The sequence below is a fragment of the Prunus avium genome, chromosome 3 (assembly GCF_965620075.1).
Source record: "Prunus avium chromosome 3, drPruAviu1.hap1.1, whole genome shotgun sequence".
NCBI lineage: Eukaryota > Viridiplantae > Streptophyta > Magnoliopsida > Rosales > Rosaceae > Prunus > Prunus avium.
Window position 1 is genome coordinate 35,308,076 of NC_142286.1, and position 22,926 is coordinate 35,331,001.

At 38.9% G+C, this 22,926-nt stretch overlaps 4 protein-coding genes and 1 pseudogene across 5 annotated transcripts; 1 reads left to right on the plus strand and 4 right to left on the minus strand.

Annotated features, from left to right (window-relative positions):
• The first annotated feature begins 645 nt into the window (after positions 1 to 645).
• Positions 646 to 2,397, plus strand: LOC110772237 (uncharacterized). The gene has a single exon (XM_021976662.2). The coding sequence runs from the start codon at positions 841 to 843 to the stop codon at positions 2,212 to 2,214; it is 1,374 nt and encodes a 457-aa protein (XP_021832354.1). The 5' UTR covers positions 646 to 840; the 3' UTR covers positions 2,215 to 2,397.
• LOC110772238 (Tetratricopeptide repeat (TPR)-like superfamily protein) lies at positions 862 to 4,010 on the minus strand. The gene has a single exon (XM_021976663.2). It carries the CDS (start codon positions 3,847 to 3,849, stop codon positions 2,785 to 2,787), a length of 1,065 nt encoding a protein of 354 aa, XP_021832355.1. The 5' UTR covers positions 3,850 to 4,010; the 3' UTR covers positions 862 to 2,784.
• Positions 4,011 to 4,404: 394 nt separating this feature from the next.
• Positions 4,405 to 7,929, minus strand: LOC110772258 (external alternative NAD(P)H-ubiquinone oxidoreductase B3, mitochondrial-like). Its single transcript, XM_021976688.2, has 10 exons — positions 7,507 to 7,929; positions 6,962 to 7,241; positions 6,657 to 6,866; positions 6,255 to 6,505; positions 5,934 to 6,153; positions 5,732 to 5,836; positions 5,349 to 5,612; positions 5,125 to 5,246; positions 4,842 to 4,961; positions 4,405 to 4,763 (listed from the first exon to the last, which is right to left on the minus strand). The coding sequence occupies exons 1-10, from the start codon at positions 7,593 to 7,595 to the stop codon at positions 4,676 to 4,678; spliced, it is 1,749 nt and encodes a 582-aa protein (XP_021832380.1). The 5' UTR covers positions 7,596 to 7,929; the 3' UTR covers positions 4,405 to 4,675.
• A 136-nt stretch (positions 7,930 to 8,065) lies between these two features.
• Positions 8,066 to 12,245, minus strand: LOC110772234 (external alternative NAD(P)H-ubiquinone oxidoreductase B1, mitochondrial). 2 transcript variants are annotated; one of them, XM_088250787.1, is made up of 10 exons: positions 12,049 to 12,245; positions 11,036 to 11,315; positions 10,651 to 10,851; positions 10,194 to 10,450; positions 9,713 to 9,932; positions 9,439 to 9,543; positions 8,978 to 9,241; positions 8,767 to 8,888; positions 8,422 to 8,541; positions 8,066 to 8,328 (listed from the first exon to the last, which is right to left on the minus strand). In XM_088250787.1, exons 1-10 carry the CDS (start codon positions 12,135 to 12,137, stop codon positions 8,241 to 8,243), a joined length of 1,746 nt encoding a protein of 581 aa, XP_088106913.1. In that variant the 5' UTR covers positions 12,138 to 12,245; the 3' UTR covers positions 8,066 to 8,240. The 2 variants fall into 2 exon arrangements, with proteins under 2 accessions (XP_088106913.1, XP_088106914.1); XM_088250788.1 differs by having other exon boundaries at positions 10,194 to 10,440; positions 10,641 to 10,851.
• A 7,945-nt stretch (positions 12,246 to 20,190) lies between these two features.
• Positions 20,191 to 22,184, minus strand: LOC110772231 (UDP-glycosyltransferase 88F5 pseudogene; annotated as a pseudogene).
• Positions 22,185 to 22,926: the final 742 nt, after the last annotated feature.

Genomic DNA, 22,926 nt, shown 5'->3' on the forward strand with positions numbered 1-22,926 from the left:
TTTATTTTCTGAATATGTTTTCTAATTAATCTGCCAGAAGCATTTTTGAATCCAGAAAATGCAAATTTGTTTTCTTGTTTTCATTCTCAAAAAATATTCTCAAAAAACATTCTCCAAAAACGTTATCGAAAGGGCCCTTAGTCTTTGAACTAATGTTTTTACTCTTATCATGGTTTTTGTTTTCTGTAAATTTATTGGGTCACAACTCATGAGCTGTACTGTACCCAGAGTTTCATGTATACTAGTTCAACCAACAACAAAAACAAAAACAAAAAACTCATATTTTCAATCGAAATTATTATTTTTTTTCTTTGGAAAAGTTACGAAGTTCATGAAATTGTAAACAATTTGCAAAATGTAAAATGTAGCCAAAACCTATATTCTCCTACTTGACAATGTAAAACATGTACAATGCTTCTGAAGTACAGAGAAAAGAGTGTTCGAGAGAGAGAAAATAATATAAGAAAAAGACGTCCGTTCAGAAAAAAACAGAACAATAAACGTAATAAATAAAAGGTTAAAACACAAATCTGTCCAAAAATAACGAAAAAAAAAAACTTTAAATCAAATCGGAGCGTCTATAGGAGCCGTTTAGCATCCAGCGGCTACGATTACACGGAGCCTCAAAATGACCCCAACGTCTTAATTTCTTCCCAACGGTCAAAAATCTCAAAATACAAGAATTTCTTCTAAATCAAGATCTCCCCCTCTCTCTATCTCTCTCTCATCCAAGAATCACAGAGAATCAGTACATATACATACAATACAGAAACCAAGGTAAAGAACCAACCCATCGTCTAATCATCTTTGTCTAAAATTGTTGGTACCCAGTGAGCGAAAATGAGTGTTTTTCAATACCCAGATGCCATTAACGCACAGGACCTTCAGGTGTGGAACAACGCCGCCTTCGACAACGAAGACTCTGAAGGCTCCTCCGCCATCAAAGCTTCTTGGTCTGATCTACTACAACCCCTCTTGCTGAATCGTTCTTCCGAGTCGTTCGAATCCGATTGCAGCAAAGAGAATCTGAGCCCCGCGATTCTGAAAACCCCTGCTTGCGTCAAATCTTCAGTACCCTTTATGCCGCTGAACACAAATACTAATCTTGAGCCATTCTCGGTGGTCGCAAAGAAGGGTCTTGAGGAGGTTGAAGAAAGAGAAGAGAAAGTTCGAGATGAGGGGAAGATTGATGCGGAAATTGAAGCAATTGAGAAGGAGATAAGTCGATTGTCTTCGAGGCTCGAAGCGCTTAAACTCGAAAAGGCTGAGAGAAACGAGAAGACAGTAGAAAAGCGTGGAAGGGTTGTGGCGGCGAAGTTCATGGAGCCGAAACAGAGTGTTAAGAATTTAGAGGGGCTGAAAAAGATCGAGTCTTTAATGTTAAGAGCGACACCAAAGAGTAATAGGAGAGGAATGAGTCTGGGACCCTCGGAGATTATAGCTGGCGCCGGATTTCGGAGGCCGAGTAAGCTTGAAATAACCCCTGTTCATGCAACACAGAGTCGCCGGAAATCTTGCTTTTGGAAGCTTCAGGACATTGATGAATTGAGGGTTACAAAAGAGAGGGGCAAGAGTTTGAGTTTGAGCCCAAAATCGCGTAAAACTGTGTCCAAGGTTCAAGTTCCTAAACAGGCTGCAACTACCATTGGAGGGTCGAAAAGGCCTGTGAAGAAGGAAGACAAGGTTCTTGCATCAATTGAACCCAAGAAGCTTTTTAAAGATGGAGGTGAGAAGTCTGTGGCTGCAAAGAAAACACCATTCAAGGCTGGGAGGGTTGTGGCAAGCAGGTACAATCAGATTGGTAATTCGGCAGTGAGTGATGGCCGGAAGAGGTCTTGGCCTGAGGATGATAAGGATGATGGTAAGAGGTGTGACAAGAGGCGGGTGTCCTTGGTGGGAAAGCCACGTGGCATTGGCCGGGAGACATCAAGGAGCCAAGGGCCGGAGAGCCGGGTGAAGAAAAGGTGGGAGATTCCAAGTGAGATAGTGGTGTACCAAGGTGTACAGGAGGAGGATAAGTCACCTTGCAATGTTGCTGAGATGGGTGACGTGCTTCCGAAGATTAGGACTGTCCGATGTGGGAATGATACTCCAAGGGGTTCAGGGCCAGCCAAAAGAGTAGCTCAATTGGTTGGGATGAAGCCCTACTTTAGCTCCAAGGAGGAGTTTTGCCAGGAATTGAGTTTTGCAGAAGAAGCTGCTGAGGAAGAATAAGTGGAATAATGGAGGAACTTACCTCCACTGAATTGGTTAACTTTTGTTCTGAAGTTTAGCTTGATTTTGGTGAGCCATAACTCTTGTTATGGAGTAAGTATGCTTTCTATTTCTGTCAATGGGTTTGCAAGTCTGTAGTTTCTCTGCTGTGCAATAATAGATGAAGCTATTTTCCTTGCTTTCCTTGCAAGATGTATTTGTTTCAGCCTTGAAAATCTGAGTAATAGTAATCAGTATGAAACATTTTAAGATTTCCTCTTGGAGATGTTTTCTTGTTGGATTGCACTCCCTTGTCTGCTAATAACAACAAACATGTTCTTTTGGGTTTTTAACAACATTTGACAACATTTGACATTACCATAATTTGACATCCTAGCATATGCTAGAGCAAGAAGCATGAGCTGATTGTGCGCCTTGCCTATGTGAAACAATGTCTTAATGATAAGCATCACTTTGCAAATGACCACAGAAAGTGAATGGCAGATTTCAAGAACTATACAACCATATCAATTGGCAATACCAAGAGACCTCCAAAGTCCAAAAGCAAAACAAATATCTGCTTCTAACTACTTACAAGCGTTTATTTCGTTTGAAATCCATAGGACCAGCAAACTCTGTATCACATGAATTCATCTCCTCCATCAACTTCAATGCCAAGTCCACCTTCCCCATCTTCTTCAGGTTACAGATCAGTGACCGGTAAACATACACCGAAGGACGAATCCGCCTCGCCCTCATCTCACTGAAGAGTCTCAATGACTCATCAACATTTCCTGATCGGCCCAGGCTCTCAATCATGGCTGTATAAGTCAGCAAATCTGGCTGAACTCCATTTTCACCCATTTCCCTGAAATAGAACAAGCAAATATCGAATTTCCCAAGCTTCCTCAAATTGTTCAACACAGCATTGTAAGAAACCACATCTGGGTCAAAACCAGCTTCTTTCAGGGACCCAAACTGACCCAGCATGTCATCAATGCGACCTGCACAACCCAAGATCTCCAAAATGGTGTTGTGGGTGTACAAATCTGGTACAAAGTTCAAAGCTTTCATCTGGGCAAAGATCAGAAGCGCTTTATCAATCTCTCCACATTCACCAAAGGCAAAGAGAACCCTGTTAATCATGGTCATATTGGGAGAGGTCATCTCCATGACTTGCTTTGTTAGTCTGAGCAACTCCCCACAATCATCTGACTTTCCAAAAGCCTTGGCAACAGTGAGAAAACAAGTCGAGTTCAAGGGTTGACGACGAGACGCGACTGCAACTTGAACAAGTTCGGATACAAGGGAAAGATCGTTCCTTTCGCTGGCTGCTGCAACCAGCACACGATTAAACGCTTTGGAGCTCAGGAAGACGCGTTTTTTGTATGACGATTCGAGTAATGGAGCGGCGTTTTCTAAATCGGAAAGAATTTGATTCACTATAGCTTCTTCTTCTGAGGAAGAAGACGCCCGAGAGTTGCTGATGAATCTACTTATAGTGGAAAACAATGGCTTATCAAGTGGGGTGGATAATGGCGTAGGCTTGTGAATCGGGTACCGATTTGGAGCCGAGTTGGGGCCGAAATTGCGAGCGCATAGGTCTGCTGCTGCTGCTATGTAGCATCGCAAACGCCTTGAAGAAGCAGATAGCATGCTTTGGAAATTCAGAGGGTTTTTCTGATTTGCGGGTAAGGTGTTCGACGAATTGCCCAGACTTCGGTCACAGGACTTGGGAGCCGATGCACTGAGGCGCGGCCTCGCGGGGTATTGAATATTAGAGTTCAAACACAAGTGCACACGAAGGTGTTTACGAATAATATATTTTTTTTAATTGTGGTGTATTTCACAATTTTCCCTTGCAAGTGAAAAATCACCTTATTTCATTATATGACTAATTTGTAACAATTCAGGGGAACATAATTGCCTTCTTTGACCAAAAAATAGAAGATGTTTGTGTCTTGTAAGGAGCTGTAAAAATTACTTAAATTTGTCAACGGGGTCTTAACCTAATGGAAAAGGATCTTGACTCGCAGATGAGAGGTCTTAGGTTCGAAGCCCTATAGCATCAGTTGTTTGTGTGTGAGAAATCCCCTCCCTTCTAGTTTAAACTATCCCTTATATTAATAAATAAAAAAATTACTTAAATCTAACTGTGAAAGAAATTAGAAAAGCAAAACAGAGTAAAACGGAGTGAGGAGACTGTTGGGATGAATATTATGTTTGGTCCACTTGATTTTCTATAGCCTATAGGCACTAAACTTGTACAACCCCAAAGGGTAAAAACGAAACAGACAACCGCTAGCTGAATACAAAATACAAGCCAGTTTATTTGCATTTATGCAGTACAAAAAATATCATAAGCTCAATCGCATTACAAGTTTGACACTAGACAAAGAAATGGAACCAATGCTCTGCCTAATATTGGAAGACAAAAATGGTGGAAACAGAGTTCTAGTGTGACTTATGCTTCCGTCTGGTCTCAAAGGCGACTTGAGTCTCTCCCGAATACAAATCGCCTTCCCCAATCAGATACCACCAGCACCCTTGTGCGCCAACTGACTAACTTGCTGCAAATATAGGGAGAATGTTCAGACAATGGTGATATGAATATGACCGGTTCAAGCGAATCTATACCAGAAATGTACCTAGCATATACTGAGTACCAGAGCCATTGGGTGCTGTGACCAATTGAGACCCAATCTCCTGGAAGATGAGCTGCAGTTTGTTCTCCTCCCAGAGGAGCAAACATCCCAAAATGTTTATACCTTGGGTTAAATCATATAAAAAGTTATCTTCTAGCATTTATACTAAGATCATGGATCAGGATGTCTTGCACCATTGACCACATATAACAGCTTATATCATGTTAAAATTTGTGTTTCTATGCTAGATAAGAAATTTGACTAGAGATTGGCAACAAAGTTTCACCTGAAGGGTTGAAAACAGTGGCGTCCAACGCCCCTAAACCTGAGGGGACCTTCAGGGTACTTCTCACACTCCTCCATACGGTTGAAACAGTTGGCAAGGTAGGCACCTTGTTGAGCAGCTACCTAGAATATAACAATTTGGAAAGGGGGGAAAAAAAGACAAGTTAATAAAGTGATAGGATGCCTGAGTTGGAGGTTCTGAGAATCTTCTGTTAATTAGTTCACCTGTGCTGTTGCAGGAAGATTTTTCATCTGAGAATCTGCTTGTGATAGAGCGGACTTAAACGTTTCAATATCGACTTCAGCAGTCGGATTTTGCCAACTCTTTTCCAGTAACTCATCAATATTCCTCATCTGTTTGCTCTTCAAGTGAAGTTCCAACTGAGGATACCTTTCCACAAGGTCATCCATGATTTCTTGAAATTCCTCAAGGTTTAAAGTACCAGACTTGTCCGTGTCTGCCGTTCTGAATATCTCTACGATATCTTCCTGACAACAGATTGCCATGCAATGGTAACAAAGTTTCATATAGCTGATGAATAATTGCTCAACAAGTGCACTATAATGCATATAAAATACACAGATAGCTTGTCAATAAATATATATACCATGACCCTGCGTTGATTTATTGTTGCACAATCACCTAAAGCATATACACCATCACATCCTTCCACCCTCAGCCATTCATCAGTAGCCAAAGCACGCCTGTTACTCTGTTGTGCTCAAACAAATACAACGTTGATTAATTGAAGTTTCAAGCCCAAAGTCAAGCTCCATATGATTGTAAATAAGCACAAATTAGCAACAAACCTGACCAATCTGCTTCATAAAATCAATAACCTCTGGGCGTGGCCCAATACCAGTTGCCCAGAGAACCATCCCATAAGGTAGATGTGAAACTTTGCCCGTTTCTCTTTCTTTGGTGGAGAGTTCCTTATCAGTTACTTTCACAACCATTGAACCTGTTTTTACATCAATGCCATCTCTAGAGAACTTTTGTTCAGCAAATGCAGTAATTCTCTTGTCAAACCTGTAAGAACAAACCAAGTGCAACCATTAACTTGCCATATTTACCAAGATTAATCCACCATCATCATTTAAATCCTAATATAGAAGCATTCATGGCCTCACATGTTCAAAATATGATCGCTTGCCTCAATAACGGTAATTTGTACGCAGTCTATAACTGAAGGGTATAACTTGGCTAAATCCTCTTTAACAAAGTCATGAAGCTCTGCAGCAAATTCCACACCAGCTGGACCACCACCAACACATACAAAATGCAAAATTTTCTTTCTTTCTTCTTCGCTTACGCAAGGAAGACTTGCCCTTTCGAAACAGTTAATCACAGACTGACGGATCTTCATAGCATCCTCTATTCCCTACAAATTAAAAGTTAAAACCCAACAACATAAAAATGAATTTAATTCTTCATCTTTTGAAAGTAGAGTGCTTTAAGTCAAAAGATTTAATTAATGTACATTTGCTCCATACAATACTTTTCAACAAGGGAAGAAGAAAAAATAAAGATACCTTCAAGAAATGAGCATATTGCTCCACACCAGGGGTGTTAAATGTATTTGATTGAGCTCCCATGGCAATGATCAGGTAGTCATAATCTACACTAAATTCACCGTGTTTTCCACCCAGATTTGTGTCTTGGGTTGATCGACAGTAAACTTTCTTTGTTTTTGGATCAATTTTATGACATGCTGCTTCTCTAAATTGAACTTCTAAACCTTTCTGCCAAAAAATGAAAAGAAATTAAGCCTTATTGTCTAAGTATCTCCATCAATCAATAATCATACCAATCAATTAGGCTTTTATCGCATACTAACCTTCTTAGTAATGCATCGAATTGGTTCAACGATGCTGCGTGCTTCCACTGTGCCACATGTAACACTTGGTAGCAAAGGAGTAAACAAGAAATAATTTTTGGGTGACACTACTTCAACATCATAATTAGAACTCTTCAAATTTTTCAAGAAACTGACTCCAGCCCAACCAGTTCCAAGTACCACCACCTTTTTTTTCTTGGCTATTTGGTCTTCCGGAACTGAATCAGCATATACAGTGTGGACTGGTGTGGTTTCATGAAATGCCGCTAGACCTCCCCCACTGCAATATATCAACGCAAATCAGACAAGGAAGAATTAAGATATGCAGAGTTTCATATACAATACGGACATGAATCAACCATACATATGCATGCATAATATATGCATGTTCATATATAATCAGCACAAACACATAACACTAGAACCGCTAATGAAACGAGGATAAACCGAAAAAAGAGAAGACAAAAAGAAACCTGACTGTTCAAAAGCTAAACCACAACTACTGAAAGCTCATATAAGATGCATGTTAAAGAGAAATGAAAGACCTGACTGTGACAACAAGAAGAAGCTTAGACAGAGAGGGCTGTTGACGAAAGAGCCTCGAGGCACTTTCATAGAAAGAATGTCCCCACATTGTGAAACCCAGTTTCTGATTATGATTCTTTCTCAAAAAGAAAAGGCAAAAAAATGTAATGCCGGAAGATATATGATTTTGAATTGAGACAGTGATCTGGTTGCCAAAAATTGAGGTGACAATTTCTAATGGAAGGGTATGTGAGTGGGGGTTATTACTTCAAATCAGGGCCCGAAGCCTAAGGTGCAATTGTCACGTAAAATAAGGCACTCTATTCTTTTGGGTCCGAAGTTGACTTAGTCAGACCAGAAAAAGTAAGACACGTGTGCTTTGTCTAAAAGTCCAAGACAGGGAGACAGGGTTGTAAATTAAGTTGTAGCCTATGATATTGTTTGGATGTTGTGGTTAATAATCAAAATTCCAGTTTTTAATTCTCTGAAAATTATCTCACGCATGTCAAGAAGTTAAACGCAATGTCTCCAAGCCCACATGGGCTTTGAACATCCCACTTCTTCACACATTCAGAAGAATAGATAGAAACAACATATTTACTGCAGTAAGTAAAATTCGATGTTTTGGCCATGAATGAATCACATCACAAGGAATTTTTTTCTACGGCCTATAAAGGAATTTCTCTCTGAATTTACATATGAAGCAGATGCAAACACTCATAATTTACTGGTGCCAGAAATATTCTGGCCCTCTTCAAATGCGGCTTGAATCTCTCCCGAAAATAAATCTCCGGGTCCAATCAGATACCACAAGGACCCTAGTCCGCCAGCTCACTTGCTTGCTGAATAAGGAAAACATTGGATCGAATCAGATTCAATCTTGCAGATAGTACGTTATAACTCTTGTTTACAAGAAGCAAGCAAATTAAGATCACCTTGCATATACGGAATACCAGAGCCACTGAGTGCTATGGCCCATGGAAACCCAGTCTCCAGGTAGCTCTGCTGCTGCTTCCTCTCCCCCCAACGGAGCGAATTGCCCGAAATGCTTGTACCTAGTGATTCACAAGTTACAAGTAACTCACTGGTTAGGAAAGGAAAAAGAAAGAAAATGGCATATGCAGAATCAACTGGACAGTAATATTGTGTGTCAAAGTGAGATTTTGCTAGCAATTTAGAATGCCAAATAAAAAGGCAGTTCTGGAACTTATTGAAATTTTCATTCCCATTTTTAAATAATAAAGGGTGCAAGTGAGACGAGCCTAAAGTATATTGCATACCGGAAGGGACGAAAGTCATGATGCCCAGAACTTTTAAAACGTCTAGGACCTTCAGGATTCTCTTTGCATTGCTCTCTCCGGTTAAAGCACCTAGAAAGATATGCTCCCTGCTGAGCAGCAACCTGAATGCCAAAAGAGTGTAGAAACTGAGGGTCCCTTTCATAACTAAAAGTAACCAGTTTACTCCAACTATAAGATAAAAGACATATACCTGTGCAGTTGCAGGCAGACTCTTCATCTGTGAATCCACTTGAGCAAGGGCTAATTTAAATTCTTCAATGTTCACTTCCTTCCTATCATTACCCTCAGGATCTTTCAACAGGTCCTTCACATCCTGCAGATGCTGGCTCCTTAAATAGAGTTCCATTTGGGGGTACCTTATGATGATGTCGTCAATTACATCTTGAAATTCACCAACTGTTAAGGTACCAGAGTTATCTTTGTCCGCAGCTTTAAATATGGCAGAGATATCTTCCTAAAGGTGACAAGATGGATACCAGTTTTAGCAATAATGTGTGAAAAACTACTACAAATATAAGAAACAAACACTAAATATACAACATATTCTGACTTCAAGAAGCTGGTCCAACATACCACACTATAATAAATCTAAGCTTCCAGCACTTACGGAAATTCTAATGATGAATATAAAAGAGGTAAGGTTTTGCATACCATGATTTTACGTTGAGTAATTGAAGCACAATCGCCAATGGCATACACATCTTCACAACCCTTTACACGCAGCCATTCATCAGTCACTAGAACACGTTTATCAGCCTGCACATGGAGCAGAATATAAATTATGATTGACTGAGCATGTCACCCCTGTAGCATCCATATTAGTCCAAGCAGATTGTGAAAACCATCAATCCGACAAGACCAGTTGATTATAATGTAAATTCTATATTTCTCAGGCTTTGGATGGCATAAAAATTATGAAACAAACCTGCCCAATTTGTTTCATAAAGTCACTCACAACTGGACGAGTCCCAATACCAGTCGACCACACAACCAACCCATGTGGTACAGAGCAGACCTCTCCCTTGGATTTCACCTTCATTGTGATTTCCTTATCAGAAACACTGACAACCCGACATCCTGTCTGAACATCAATACCATCTCTTTTAAACTTCTGCTCAGCAAACGAACTAATTCTGTCATCAAACCTACAGAGAGAGGATATGAAATTTTAAAGAGTTCCTTGATGTGAACTTGCCTATTCACTTTTTGAAATAAGAAAACTTTCAAATCATGGAAGGTGAGCTTCCGTGATTGGTACAAGTTCATTGGTCCCATACTTCAATATTACAGAAACAAGTTGCTGAAACTTCACATAAATGAAGTGCGGAATCAAGCTAAAATGGGTTTATCATTCAAATGATTCCAAAAAGCAATCAATAGGATAAAACATGATGCATCTTTCTTACATGTTCAAGATGTGATCTCCCGATTGGATCACTGTTATTTTCACAAGATCCTTAACCATAGGATATAACTTGACTAAATCCTCTTGGAAATAATCATGCAGCTCTGCAGCAAATTCCACACCAGTAGGACCCCCTCCAACAACTACAAAATGAAGATTTCTCCTCCGTTCTTCTTCACTTAGACCTGGAAGTACAGCCATTTCAAAGCAATCTATCACACTCGCACGTATCTTTTGAGCATCTTCTACTTCCTGCATGTGAAGTCAAAGATGCTTCATTAGAAAATTTCCTATCACCACCTTATGAAAGAAGACTAAGAGCAACTTGGTTTTCTTGACAGACTTCAAGATACACAAGTTCATTAAAAAAGATTGAACAAGCAACCTAATTTAAAGCACAAATATGATTAAATGCTGCTTTGCTCCACTTGCATGAAAATAAACTCACTTGCCTTCAGAAAATGACAGTTCTCCTTTACACCAGGAATGTTAAAAGTGTTTACTTGTGCTCCTATAGCTATGACCAAGTAGTCATATTCAAGGGAAAATTCATCATTTCCCACCAAGTTGGTGCCAAAATTAGCCCGCAAGACAACACTTTTATTTGTAGCATCAATCTTGACACATTCTGCCTCGCAAAATTTGATCTCTCCATTTCTCTGCCATGACATAGAAGTAACTTGTGAACATTAATTTCTGGCTTACAGTTTGGAACTTTTGAACATAATGCCAACGAATTCCTGCAACATATACTAATATACATTTGTATGTGATCAATCTTTCCATACAACTAATACATAAACACATAAAGGAATTCCTGCAACTTTTGAATGTGTCGCTTACCTTCTTTATAATATTTCGAACTGGCTCTACTATGCTTCGGGCTTCAACCGTCCCACATGTGACACTAGGTAACAAAGGGGTAAATGCGAAATAATTCCGGGGTGAAACAACCTGAACATCATAAGCTGTAGCATCAAGATACTTGAGGAAACTAGTACCAGCCCATCCTGTCCCGAGCACCACCACTCTCTTCTTCCTGGATTCATCTGGTTTATCATCAACAACACTAGGAGAGCCAATGTTTGACTGTGATTCTGCATACGCCAGGAGACCTCCACTACTGCAATCATCCAAAAAATAAACCAAACAGAAAATGTGATCAACATTTTGACTATATTTGCTTGTCTATTACATTGAGGCAAGAAAAGCTACTGTCTACTTTCAAAAAAGTTTATTTTGGTGTTAACTAGGAAAAAAAAGTAACAGTTCAAAAAACAAATAAAAAAGTTAAAAGTAATAAACTAGTGCACTTCTTCAACTAGCCCTTTTATTAGTAGATCTATATCACGTTACTTGGAATATGTACATTCAGTGTAATCCTACAGACTAAGCAAGCAAAGGAATAACGTGAGGGATACGGGTTCTTTGCCACAGTGAAAGATCACACGAAACAAATCAAATAAGTTAAACATTTACAATTAATATATTTTCGCTAATTCCATTTTCTCAGTGACCAAACAAGGGCTAAGTCTCTGGTGTGTGGCTAAGAAAACTGAGGTTCATAGAAAAATTTGGATTCAGAGTTTACGGATTATGCCATTTTGCTTTCATGGGAAATAGAATAAATGATACTTGAACTAAGTCAAATACAACCAAAACTTAAAAAAGAATGTCTTTATATCCTAGGAAAGAAAAAAAAAATTGAAATTCAAGCTTGCCATCTCATTTTCTAGTCCTACATTTTTCTCAGAAGCCAAACAGATCGAAGCAAGAAAGAAAAAGTTAACATGGGTAAACAAGAAATGAGGAGGAAAACGAATCACTGAAACAGGAGAAAGTAGAGAACTGAGAACCTGAGAGTACAGAGTACCAGAAGCTTGGAGGCAACAGGGTGGCCATTGAAAGCACCTGAAGCTCTGGTGAAGAAGGACGAGATCGTCATAAGTTGACCAGAATTGACAGGCTGATCAAAGAAGACAGCGAGCAAGTGAACAGACTGCTTCCTTCAGCTCAAATCACTCCACACTCGAAGAGACAATGTAATTAGAAAGAAGATAAAAGAAAATGAGGAGCTGCTATATTAGTCATTACTCAATGGACACGTGGCCCTTGTTTTGTGCAGTTATTTAGGGGATGAGTTGGATCCTCCGACAGTAACATGATTAGATGGTAGCTGTAGGCAAGATGTCGGCTGGGCCTGTATTATAGTATTTTATTCGGATCTAATACTTTAATTTAATCTAAATTACGTAGAGGAGGATTCGAACTAGCTCAGCGTGGAAAACACATATGTTCTAATCAACTTGACTAATCTCAAGTTTTTATTGTCCAATATATTTTTTTTGGAAAATACTAGGGAGACCAACTTTAGATACCAACTTGTGTACCAACTCTCTAATAGAGCGTGAGACCCATTGTATTAGTAGGCTCCACCTCTATTAGAGAGTTGGTACACAAATTGGTATATAAAATTAGTCTCCCTAACATAACCCATCTTTTTTAGTGTAGTATGCTACTCCAACTGCTTTGGGCCTCTGTTTATAATAGTGTTGTAGTGATATATTTTGTTATACGGACTAAAAGTAAAATTTGACATTTTGTTTTTATAAAAAGGACAGATGGCTCCAACTTGTATGGTGGTTTTTATAAATAGTTTTATAAGGACATTGGGTTGGGACCTTCCTAGTCCTTCGGATAGTTGAGAATCTTTACTTGACGATGTGCTACGTGCTTCAGATTATTTTGCTTGAAATAATTTGATCAAATAATGGAATTTCACGAACAAGTCAATGTTGATAATAGACCTGGCAATATTGCACACGACCCGTTAACACGACACGAATTCGCACGAAATTATCAGTATTTGGGTTGAGCTTAATGGGTCGGGTTGAAAACGGGTGAACCCGTTAGCCACCCGTTAAGCTAACGGGTCGTGTTGGGTCGAAAACGGGTGAACCCGTTACACCCGTTAGGGAGGTTAATTTTGTAATTTTGCAAAATTTCTTTTCTTTTCTTCTTAACCTTTTCCTTTTTTTTTTGGGTGAGTTCACCTTTTCCACTTTAGCTTTCTCTTTCCGTGTCCTTTTCTTCTTTCCTTTTTTTCCTTTTCTTCTTCCTCTCCTTTTTTTCTTCTCTTCTTCTCTCCACTCAACAGACTCCTCCAGCTCTTCCTCTCCTTTTTTTCTTCTTCTCTTCTTCTCTGCTTCTCTCCACTCAACAGACTCCGTCAGCCCAGCCACTAGAGTCCACCAACGAGCCCAGCCACCAGAGTCAGCCAGGGAATAAGGAGGAGGTATCTGGGTCGAGTTCCACATATTGAATTTTCTTTTTTTCTCAGTTTCTGTTGTTGTTGGGTTTTAATATATTTGTGAGAGAGATATATACTATTTTGGGGTGAGAAGATTGAAATGTAAAGGGCGGGAAGAAAGGTTAGGGTTGGGGTTTGGGGGAAAAAAGACAGAGAAGGTGTTGGCTAGCTGGGTAGAGAAGCTGTGCTTTGATGTTTTTTTTTTTTTTTTTTTTTTCTGGTTTATTCTTAACGGGTTAACGGGTCGTGTCGGATATTCGCGAATTGTAACGGGTCGTGTTTGGGTCTAGTATTTGTCACTCGTTAACTTAACGGGTCGTGTTCGTGTCAACCCGTTAAGAAAACGGGTTGACCCGTTAACGACCCAGAACCCGCTAAAACGACCCGTTTGCCAGCTCTAGTTGATAAGATAATATATATATAGGGATACAGTCCCTGAGAGATCCTTTAAATATTATTTGAGGGGCCATATAAATGTTAAATTTAGAGAGAATGGCTAGCAGCCCACTACTAGCAACACCGATATTGTCCCAACTTAACCACCTATAAAGTCCAGTAAGTGTGAGGTTTTATTACAAAAGTCCTCAATATTATTAATAATAGAACCATTTATTATATTTTGTATATTATTTAGTCAAGTTTCCGATGTGGGACTCATATTCTACAACAACAAATAGTGGCGAAGCCAAGATTTTATGTGTGTGAAGGCCTCTCACAAAATATAAATAATAAAAAATTTGATCTCAAGACATACCAAAACATAAAAAATAATATTGTCTATTCATTACAATTATAATTTTTACAACCAAAAAAAAAAAATCATTACAATTCATAATTGTCCTCGACACATCAATGCTATTAAAAATATTTTTCTCAATATATGCAACCTAGTAATCATTCGTCTATGAATTAACCTAATTTTAAAACTTGATAATATAATATTGAGTTTGAGAGAAAAACTCACAAACAATGAGAAACTTTGCTCCCGCCAATAAAATAGAAAAATGAATTAAAATCTCTTTGCTTTTTAGCAATTTGTGTAAAAAGGTAATATTTGTGTTAAAAGGTAATATAATAATAATAGTTTTATCAAAACTAAGAAGATGTAGTCTTGGAGGAAACGTAGGTTTGGCTGGGTAGGGCTCCACATGGTAAAATGAATATGTTAATTAATATGGATTATCCAATAACAGCATACTACTTTCTTTCTTTGTGGGGCCTGGGACTGCACTGGTCCAACATGGCTCCACCCATACATACAAAGGTATCTCTCAAATAATTTTTTTGAGAGATCTCTTAATTGAAGTTCTCTGTATAAAAGATATTCTCAAGTGTGAACTTCCGGATACAACTTATTGTCCGGACTTGTTTTGTTTTTTTTCATGATGAGAATAAATTCATTCATTCAATGACATGGAAGCCATTTCCATTTTGTTTTGTGTAACTCTCTTCTTTTCCATATTATTATCATTAAAAAAAGGCACTAAAGCATATAAACAGCTCCCAAGTTCTATCTACAAGGTACCAGTGAAGAAAAGCCAAATCTAAAGGTGTTGCTTGACTTTTTGGTATTGCCAGAGCCTGGTTTCTATTGTACTAATACTAGGAAACGTGAGAAAAGTGTCTGAGTTGATTTTATTAGCATAAAGAATGCACGCAAAGAAGTTGTCCGTACATTAGTAAAATAAGGATATCTGCATTAGAGAATAGAGCTTCTACTGAATGATTCCTCAAATAAGTTTATTTGATGTACACCCTTGTAAGACTCACTCCGCATTGTATTTCGCTAATTCAAACCGTCTATTTTTTAGATAATCATTCAAAGATCCTCTCTACAAAAAATCACTTGAATCCTATATTATTTGACAACTCAATTGAGTTATTGAAATTTTAGTACTTTCTTGAAGCATCGTGTTCATTGATTTTGTAGGACACAATTGGATGTCAAAACAGTTTCCGATTTGTCTAATTTTTTGCTAGGATGATCTATAAACTTAAAAAATAAATGATTTGAATCGTTAAAAAAAAATTCATACGAGACCCTAAAGGGTGTTCCTCAAATAATTATTTGAGAGATATCTCAATAGAATGATAAGTTCTATATAGTAAGTTACACTGCTCATTAAACAGGTACATATAATGCATAGTGGGAACATCATACATTTAACTATTTTGATACCATGCAGGTTTTTTGTTTGCATGGGTTTAATTGTAACTTGCCTTGGACGGTGACCCTTGGCCCTTTTATATAATTTGTACATTTTCTTTCGCCAATTCGGGTGAATAATTTGTGTAATAACACAAGGTCGACATGTCATTTGATGTTGTCGTTATAAATAGTTATTTTTTACAACATTAATCTACAAAACTAGCGTGCGAATAAGCATGAGTCATTCATACAAGAGTTACAAGTTACAACCTACTAACACCGCCACCTTGATTGGAAGCATATAACATTTTCTGCTTTCTTTTGTTTGGAAAAGGGGGCCAGAAACACAAAATGTGAATGGTGTTTAAATATTGCATAAAAAAAAATTGGTAGCATTGTAATTGAGTTGTACAAAAAGACACAGGTGCACAACACACAATGAACAGTCTGAAACAGTCCAATGTAGAACAACCTAGCCAAAGGCCTAGCAGAGGAACAGAGGAACAAGGCCCAGAAAAAGAAGAGACCTAACAGCTCGTCAAAGGGAATCCCTGTACATGCCCAAAGCCTATCACTACCAGCACAATTTTTTCTTCAGCAAAAACCCAGTATAGTCGCGCGGCTATACTATTTCATTGTAAAAAAGTAGCAAAAACCGAGTACAACCGGGGGCTATACTATTTTTTAAAAAAATTAGAAAAACCGAGTATAGAACGGCTATTCTATTTATTAAAAAAAAAAAAAAAGAGCTAAGCAAAGCTTCTTTAGTTGTGCAAAGCTTCTTTAGTTGTACAAAACTAGAGAGTAAAATAACTTACCTTAACAATCTAAACAATAAGAAAAGCCACCCAGACATACACAAGTGTCAATAACTCCTTCCAGTAAACGTTGTGTGATATAGGCACCTGGATAGAGCTGTTCATCATATAAATAGAACAAAAATTGAAATCACTTAAAAATTGCAGATAACAAAGAAGTTGCAAAAAATTGCAAGAAACGTTGTGTGATATAGGCATCTTTCATGCCCTTTTTACATGTTTTCTTATCTCTTCACCACTCACCACAAAAAAAGAAGAAGAAACTCTGAAAAATAGACCTAGGTGGCGCCTAGGCGCTAGGTGGGAGAACACCGCAGTGAGTTCACCCTAAACGTTAGGGGTAGGCGCCAGGGAGTTAGGCGGCGCTTGGGCGCCCACATAGGCACCCTGGGCGGGTCGGGTGGCTGCTTCTCTACTCTTCTCGACCCAACCAACGGAAACGACGACTTTTTCTCTACTCATTAGAGGTATTTTTGAATTTTTCTTCTTTTCTTTGTAGCTGCTGCTGGGCTCACCTTATTTCAAGGGCGCGCAAGAGGAGATGATGGAGGCAGAGAAAGATGAGAGAGGATGGAGGTAGAGAGAGATGGGAGGTGATGGAGGAGGAGAGATGAGAGACAAGATGAAGTTGCGTGAATTTTTTTTTTTAATAGGTTTTCTTCAAAACAACGTTGTTTTGAGGTTTTAGTTTCTTTGAACATTGGTTTTAAGTTAAATGCACGTTTTACTCGGTTTTTGCTGTTTTTTTACAATGAAATAGTATAGCCGCGTGGCTATATACGGTTTTTAAATTTTTTTATAGAAATAGTATAGCCGCTTGGCTCTATTCGGTTTTTAATTTTTTTTTTAAGAAGCTGCATCAGATTTTTCCTTACTGCAGCTGTGGGATAGTAGCTGGTACGGTGGGTATCCTACTTGGGCTGGGAGGCGGGTTCATCTTGGGACCCTTTTTTCTTGAATTGGGAATTCCTCCTTCGGTATAGTTCAACGCAAGACAAAATTCACTCTATTCTTTTTGTATGTCAGAAAATCTTGTCAAGAAATCCTTGGCAAGGAAAAATCACTGAAGAGGTTTGGATTCAAAATTCCTTGATCATTGGTTTTGATCCCAAGTCTTCCACTGCCATTTCCAAGTGTTAGTAATCACCTTTCTTATTAATCTTTTGTTTTAACTTGTTAATTTCATCTTAATGTATAATTCAATTTTGACAGAATTAAAGAACTATATGCCATCCTATGGGTCATGCAGGTAAGATAATGGGTGCTTCAGTTTCAACTGTATACTTGAATTTGAGACTTAGGCACCCAACACTGGACATGCCCCTTATAGATTATGATCTGGCATTTCTCTTTCAGCCAATGCTCATGCTGGGCATCAGCATAGGAGTTGCCTTCAACGTCATGGTCGCCCACTGGATGGTCACAGTTCTACTATTATTATTCTCTTCTTAGGTAATAACATTTTGACCACAATTTATTTGTTACTTATTACTGATTTCATAATGCAAAATCCATTTAATGTTGTATTTTCTGAAGCCCAGGCCCTTCTCTCTCGTCCAGGCCCTTTTCTAAACCCTAAACATAACACGCAACCTCTCTTCTTCTTCAATCTCAACGTCGTCTCTCTCTCTCTCTCTCGCCTCATAGCACCATTGTCATCTCGTCCCAGAACTTGGAGTTCCAAAATGGCCTTTTCTTTCTTCTAGGCGCCAGCGCCCGCCTAGACCGCCTAGACCGCCTAGCGCCCGCCTAACGCCCGCCCAGGCCATTTATTCAGATATGAGTGACAGTGTGTTCAAGGATTTAACTTTTAAAGAAGATTTCCGAGAATTGGAAAAGAAAGAGATGATGCTTACATTGTTCCTACAACCTTTTGGTTTATTAGCACCACGATTTTAACTGTATCTGAACTTTGTGCAGACATATACTCAAACTTGCTCCACCGTGCCCAAGCAACAAATATATGTTACAACTCAAATTCAATCCAACTTCATTAAATTCCTCCTTAACATTGAAAAGTAGCTTGAGCACACTTGGTAGGTGTGGATGAACTCATAATATCTACATAAAAAAACATAAACCCATTAAAACATTAGTCAAACATACATATTATATAATACATTATAATCCAACTAAAAGAAACAAAACACATTATACAATCCAATTAAACATTATCATGCTAATTTTTTTTTACCAACATATATAGCACGTATTTAACACAAACTAAGCACAACTAATTAATCAAAAACATTAACCTCAATTTAAAAAAAAAAAACAGAAACTTAAACATTATCCAAGTGGCAGCATTAACCTCAATTTAAAAAAACAGTTCCTTTTTCGGAGAGCAGTTGATCAATGTGGGACAACTTTCTTTCTTCCTTTTTTTTAGTTTTTAGTTTATGGTTTATCCGAATCAGGAATCATCCCATTCCTTCTTCCCCTCTAATTCCTAACTTTGATCCCGAAATCGATGAGCACATAAGCCAAGCCAGCCTGCTGCATTTACAATGACGAGAAGATGGAGAATTATCATGTTACAAGTTGTCCACAACCAGACTCAAATGTTACTTGACAATGACAATAGTTGTAATATATAAATCATTCCGCCCAAATGAAGAAGGCAGTGGAGTGGACCTAGTGTTAAGCTGTGTTGATGAGGCAAGAATTCAGAAACTCTACAGAAACTCTCATCCCCTTTGTAGTTTAATTTAAACTATCACTTATTTTTTCCAAGTCTCAAATATGAAAAGAGCCCTCAAAAGGATGAAGAATGATGAAGAAGGAACCAATAGCAAAAAAAATAAGGCCCAAAAAGGGTATGTTCTAAATGTATTTATGTAAATAGTGCATACCAAGGCTAAATATAAAAGTCTCGTGATCCCTTATATTGACTACTTATTTAGTATATTTTTCATACATTTTGTTGGCACAACCAAATCTTGGATGGGATCGAGAGCTCCTTGCAAAGCATGGTACAAGTTATCAATTTTCTTGGAAAATAGTGTCTTGTTAGGTGCATAACAAGTTCAAATCATATTAAGGTGTTAAAAAAAATTATTATAGGAACAAGCACACATAACAAATGATGCATTTGATAACTCCAACAATACTCACATAGTTAACAATTAAAATGCATAGTTGATATCTATTAAAAAAAAAATTGCATAATTCATAATGAAAATCTTACTCGTAATCAATTTCGTCGATTTGTTCGATGCATTTGGATAACTAAGGCCATCCCCAATGGGGGCTCTATATGGGGCTCAACCACCACAAGGCTCCAATATATACAAACCCTCTTTAAAAAGGCATCCCCAATGGTGCAAATTTGGGGCTCTAAAACTTAAAGCCCAGCCGGAGTAGTAGCTAAATGTATGACCTTGGTTGAAGCTCCTGAAATCGAGTGGGACCCACCAATTGAAAAAGCTGCAGCCCACTTTTGTGTTATTTCTCACTTGCCTGCGACTGTACAAGGCATACTTGCCTTCAATTTGATTGTTGATTTGCTGCTGGCCCACGTTCTTTGCATGTTGGCCCATATAAAACAAATTTACAAAATTGATTGTTGATTTGCATGCTGGCCCACGTTCTTTGCACGTTCTTTGCAAGGGATCCATATCCAACTTTGGGATGACCATTGTATCTATGAAATAAATGTTGATTTCCAAATCTTGTCCAAATTTTGATTTTTTTTGGTTGAAATGTTCACACAAAAAAAAACTAACATAACATGAATAAACATTAAAGTAAAATAGTTAACAAAAAAAAAAAACCATGTAAATCAAATTACATCATAAAAAAAATATAGAGCTCGCCATGAATATAGAGCCCCCCATTGTGGGAGAGATTCCTTTAGAGCCCCAAAGATTCCATCGGAGCTCTAAATGGGGCTCTATAAATCCTTTTTAGAGCCCCAACCATTGGGGATACCGATCTCCAATTTCATTGATATTTTACATACAAGAAGATGACGGCTCGGATTGTGATTATATATACAGTGAAAATTTGTTAACCTCGAGAAGGGGGTAGCCAAGAAACCAAACCCAGGAAAAATACAAAAGCAACAAACAAGGAAGTCCAAGCCACAGGGGGGACAGCAAAACCAAAATGCAATACAAAGACAAACTAGGAGGGGAAAAAGAAAGACACAGCAGCACTACGATCCACCGTGTTCAAAGGCCTCCTAGCCGGAACTTATGTAATGCTATTAACAAAGTTGACCAAGTTTCTAGTGGACGAACCAGACTCACCCCAAGCAGCCAAAGCCATCTCTCCCATTTTCCTGCTCCTTTCTCTAAGCTCTCTCCCTTTTTCCGACTCCATCAGCTCCCTAACCCTTCTCTCCAGTTCATCCCCAAATACAAACCCATCTTCCTCTCTCTGCTCCACAGCAATCGCCAACTCCGTTTCCTTCACCAAAACACTCCTATTCATGTGCTGCTCTGCATAGAGCGGCCACGCCACCATCGACACGCCGGCGATCACTGCTTCAAGCACCGAGTTCCAGCCACAATGCGTCACAAACCCGCCCACCGATTCCTTCTTTAACACTGCCACCTGCGGAGCCCATGACTTCACCACCAAGCCCCTATCTCTGGTCCTCTCCAAGAACCCTTCTGGCAACAAACCCTCCAAATCAAAGTCATGAACTCCATGGACCTGCTTGGTTTTCTCATCAAGAGGAGGCTTCTTCACCACCCACAAAAACCTCTGCCCACTCTTCTCCAACCCATCTGCCATCTCCTTCAATTGAGCCCCTGAGAATGATCCCCTGCTTCCAAAACAGAGAAACACCACGCTTCGACTTGGCTGTTTATCAAGCCATGACAAACAAACTTCCGCCTCAGCGGCATCACCAGATTGTTTTTCTTCATCAATCAACGGCCCAATACAGAAGAAGGGAGGAGTGGGAGCATCAGGAACACAAAGACCTCCAGCAATGGCTTTGAGGACTGCAGGAGGCTCCAGCTCTTCAAACGTGTTGGCTATGATCCCATTAGATTTGGGAAGGTGTGAGCAAAAGTAGAGCATGTCCCAATACGAAGGGTCGTCTCGATCAAGCATTGGCTCAGGCATGTGGGGGGCCTTGATAGGAGACTTGAACCCGGGAAACTCGAAAACAGTCTCGGTTAGATCCTTGAAGCTCTTGGTGCTTTGTTCCCCGATGTAAGGGAAATACAGAAAAGCCGCAAGAGCTGCAGCGCCAGAGGTGTAAAAGTAGTAGGTGGGAATGCCGAGTTCCTTCGCCATTGGCAGCGCTGAGGAGCAGAAGAGGTCGATGATAAAAGCGCGAATCGCTGAAGATTTGGAGATCTCTTGGAGGGCAAGGCGGACATGAGGATCATTCCGGCGGATGAAATCGAACATTATGGCAGCGCCGCTGCAGCCAATTAATGATTTATTTTCATTTTGAACTCGAGGGAATTGGTGGAAGGAGATGGAAGGATGGGCTTGGGAGATGCGGTGGATGTAGGCGGGGATGCTTGGAGTATCCACAACGCTGCCGCAGGTGTAGAGAATAGTGATGGAGAATTTTTCGGGGTAGCGATTGAGAATGAGCTTGCCTAGCTCAACCATGGAGATTATGTGCCCCATTCCTGGAGCTGCGTAGAGGACTATTGTGTCTTTTTCCATGGCTTTTGGTTGATTTGTGTTTGGCTTCTGTCCTCTGGTGAGGTTTTGAAATACTCTTCACGCAAAGTAATGGAACGGAAATTCAACTCTGAGAAAATTAGGTGAAGCACGAGGGCACAGCTTGTACACCAAAACGACAATCGCTAATGTAAAGTTGACAGTGATTGGCTGATTCTGACCATCAATAATAATAGAAGGTTGTCTTCTTCTTTTTTGCTTTTGTTTTTCTTGTTTTCTCATTTCGTTTTTATGTTGGGGATCTTTACCCTGAGATTGGGACATATAATCATAATCATAAGAAAAAGGGGAAATGGTTTTATTTATTTATTGGAGTAAGATATTCTTTAAGCATGTTGGAATTTTAGTGGTTCAAAATTAGCTCTATTATTTAATCTTAAATTTATGCTTTTATTCATTTGGTGGTTTATTATTCAAATAAAATATTCTAGAGTATCACCAAGAATCATCGGTTGTTGGAATTTTTAGTGTTTCAAAATTAGCTTTATTATTTAGTTCGTGTTGTAAAGTCTTGAGTGGATTCCACATATTTGGAAATAATGAAGAATATCATGATGAAAGTATTGTGGAAGTGGAAGGCATGATTACGCATTCAATAAAATATCAGATTTCTATTACAGCTTAATTTATCTATACTCTCCCCACAATATCTTTAGTTTTATAACAATCCGTATATTTATGTATTTATTAATTTGGTAGCTTGTTATGAATTAATTATGCTTCAATATGCCGAAGGGATCTAGCTCAGTAAAAAATTACATTAACTTGCAAATTAGCGGTGTCATGTTCGAACACCCATGACTTT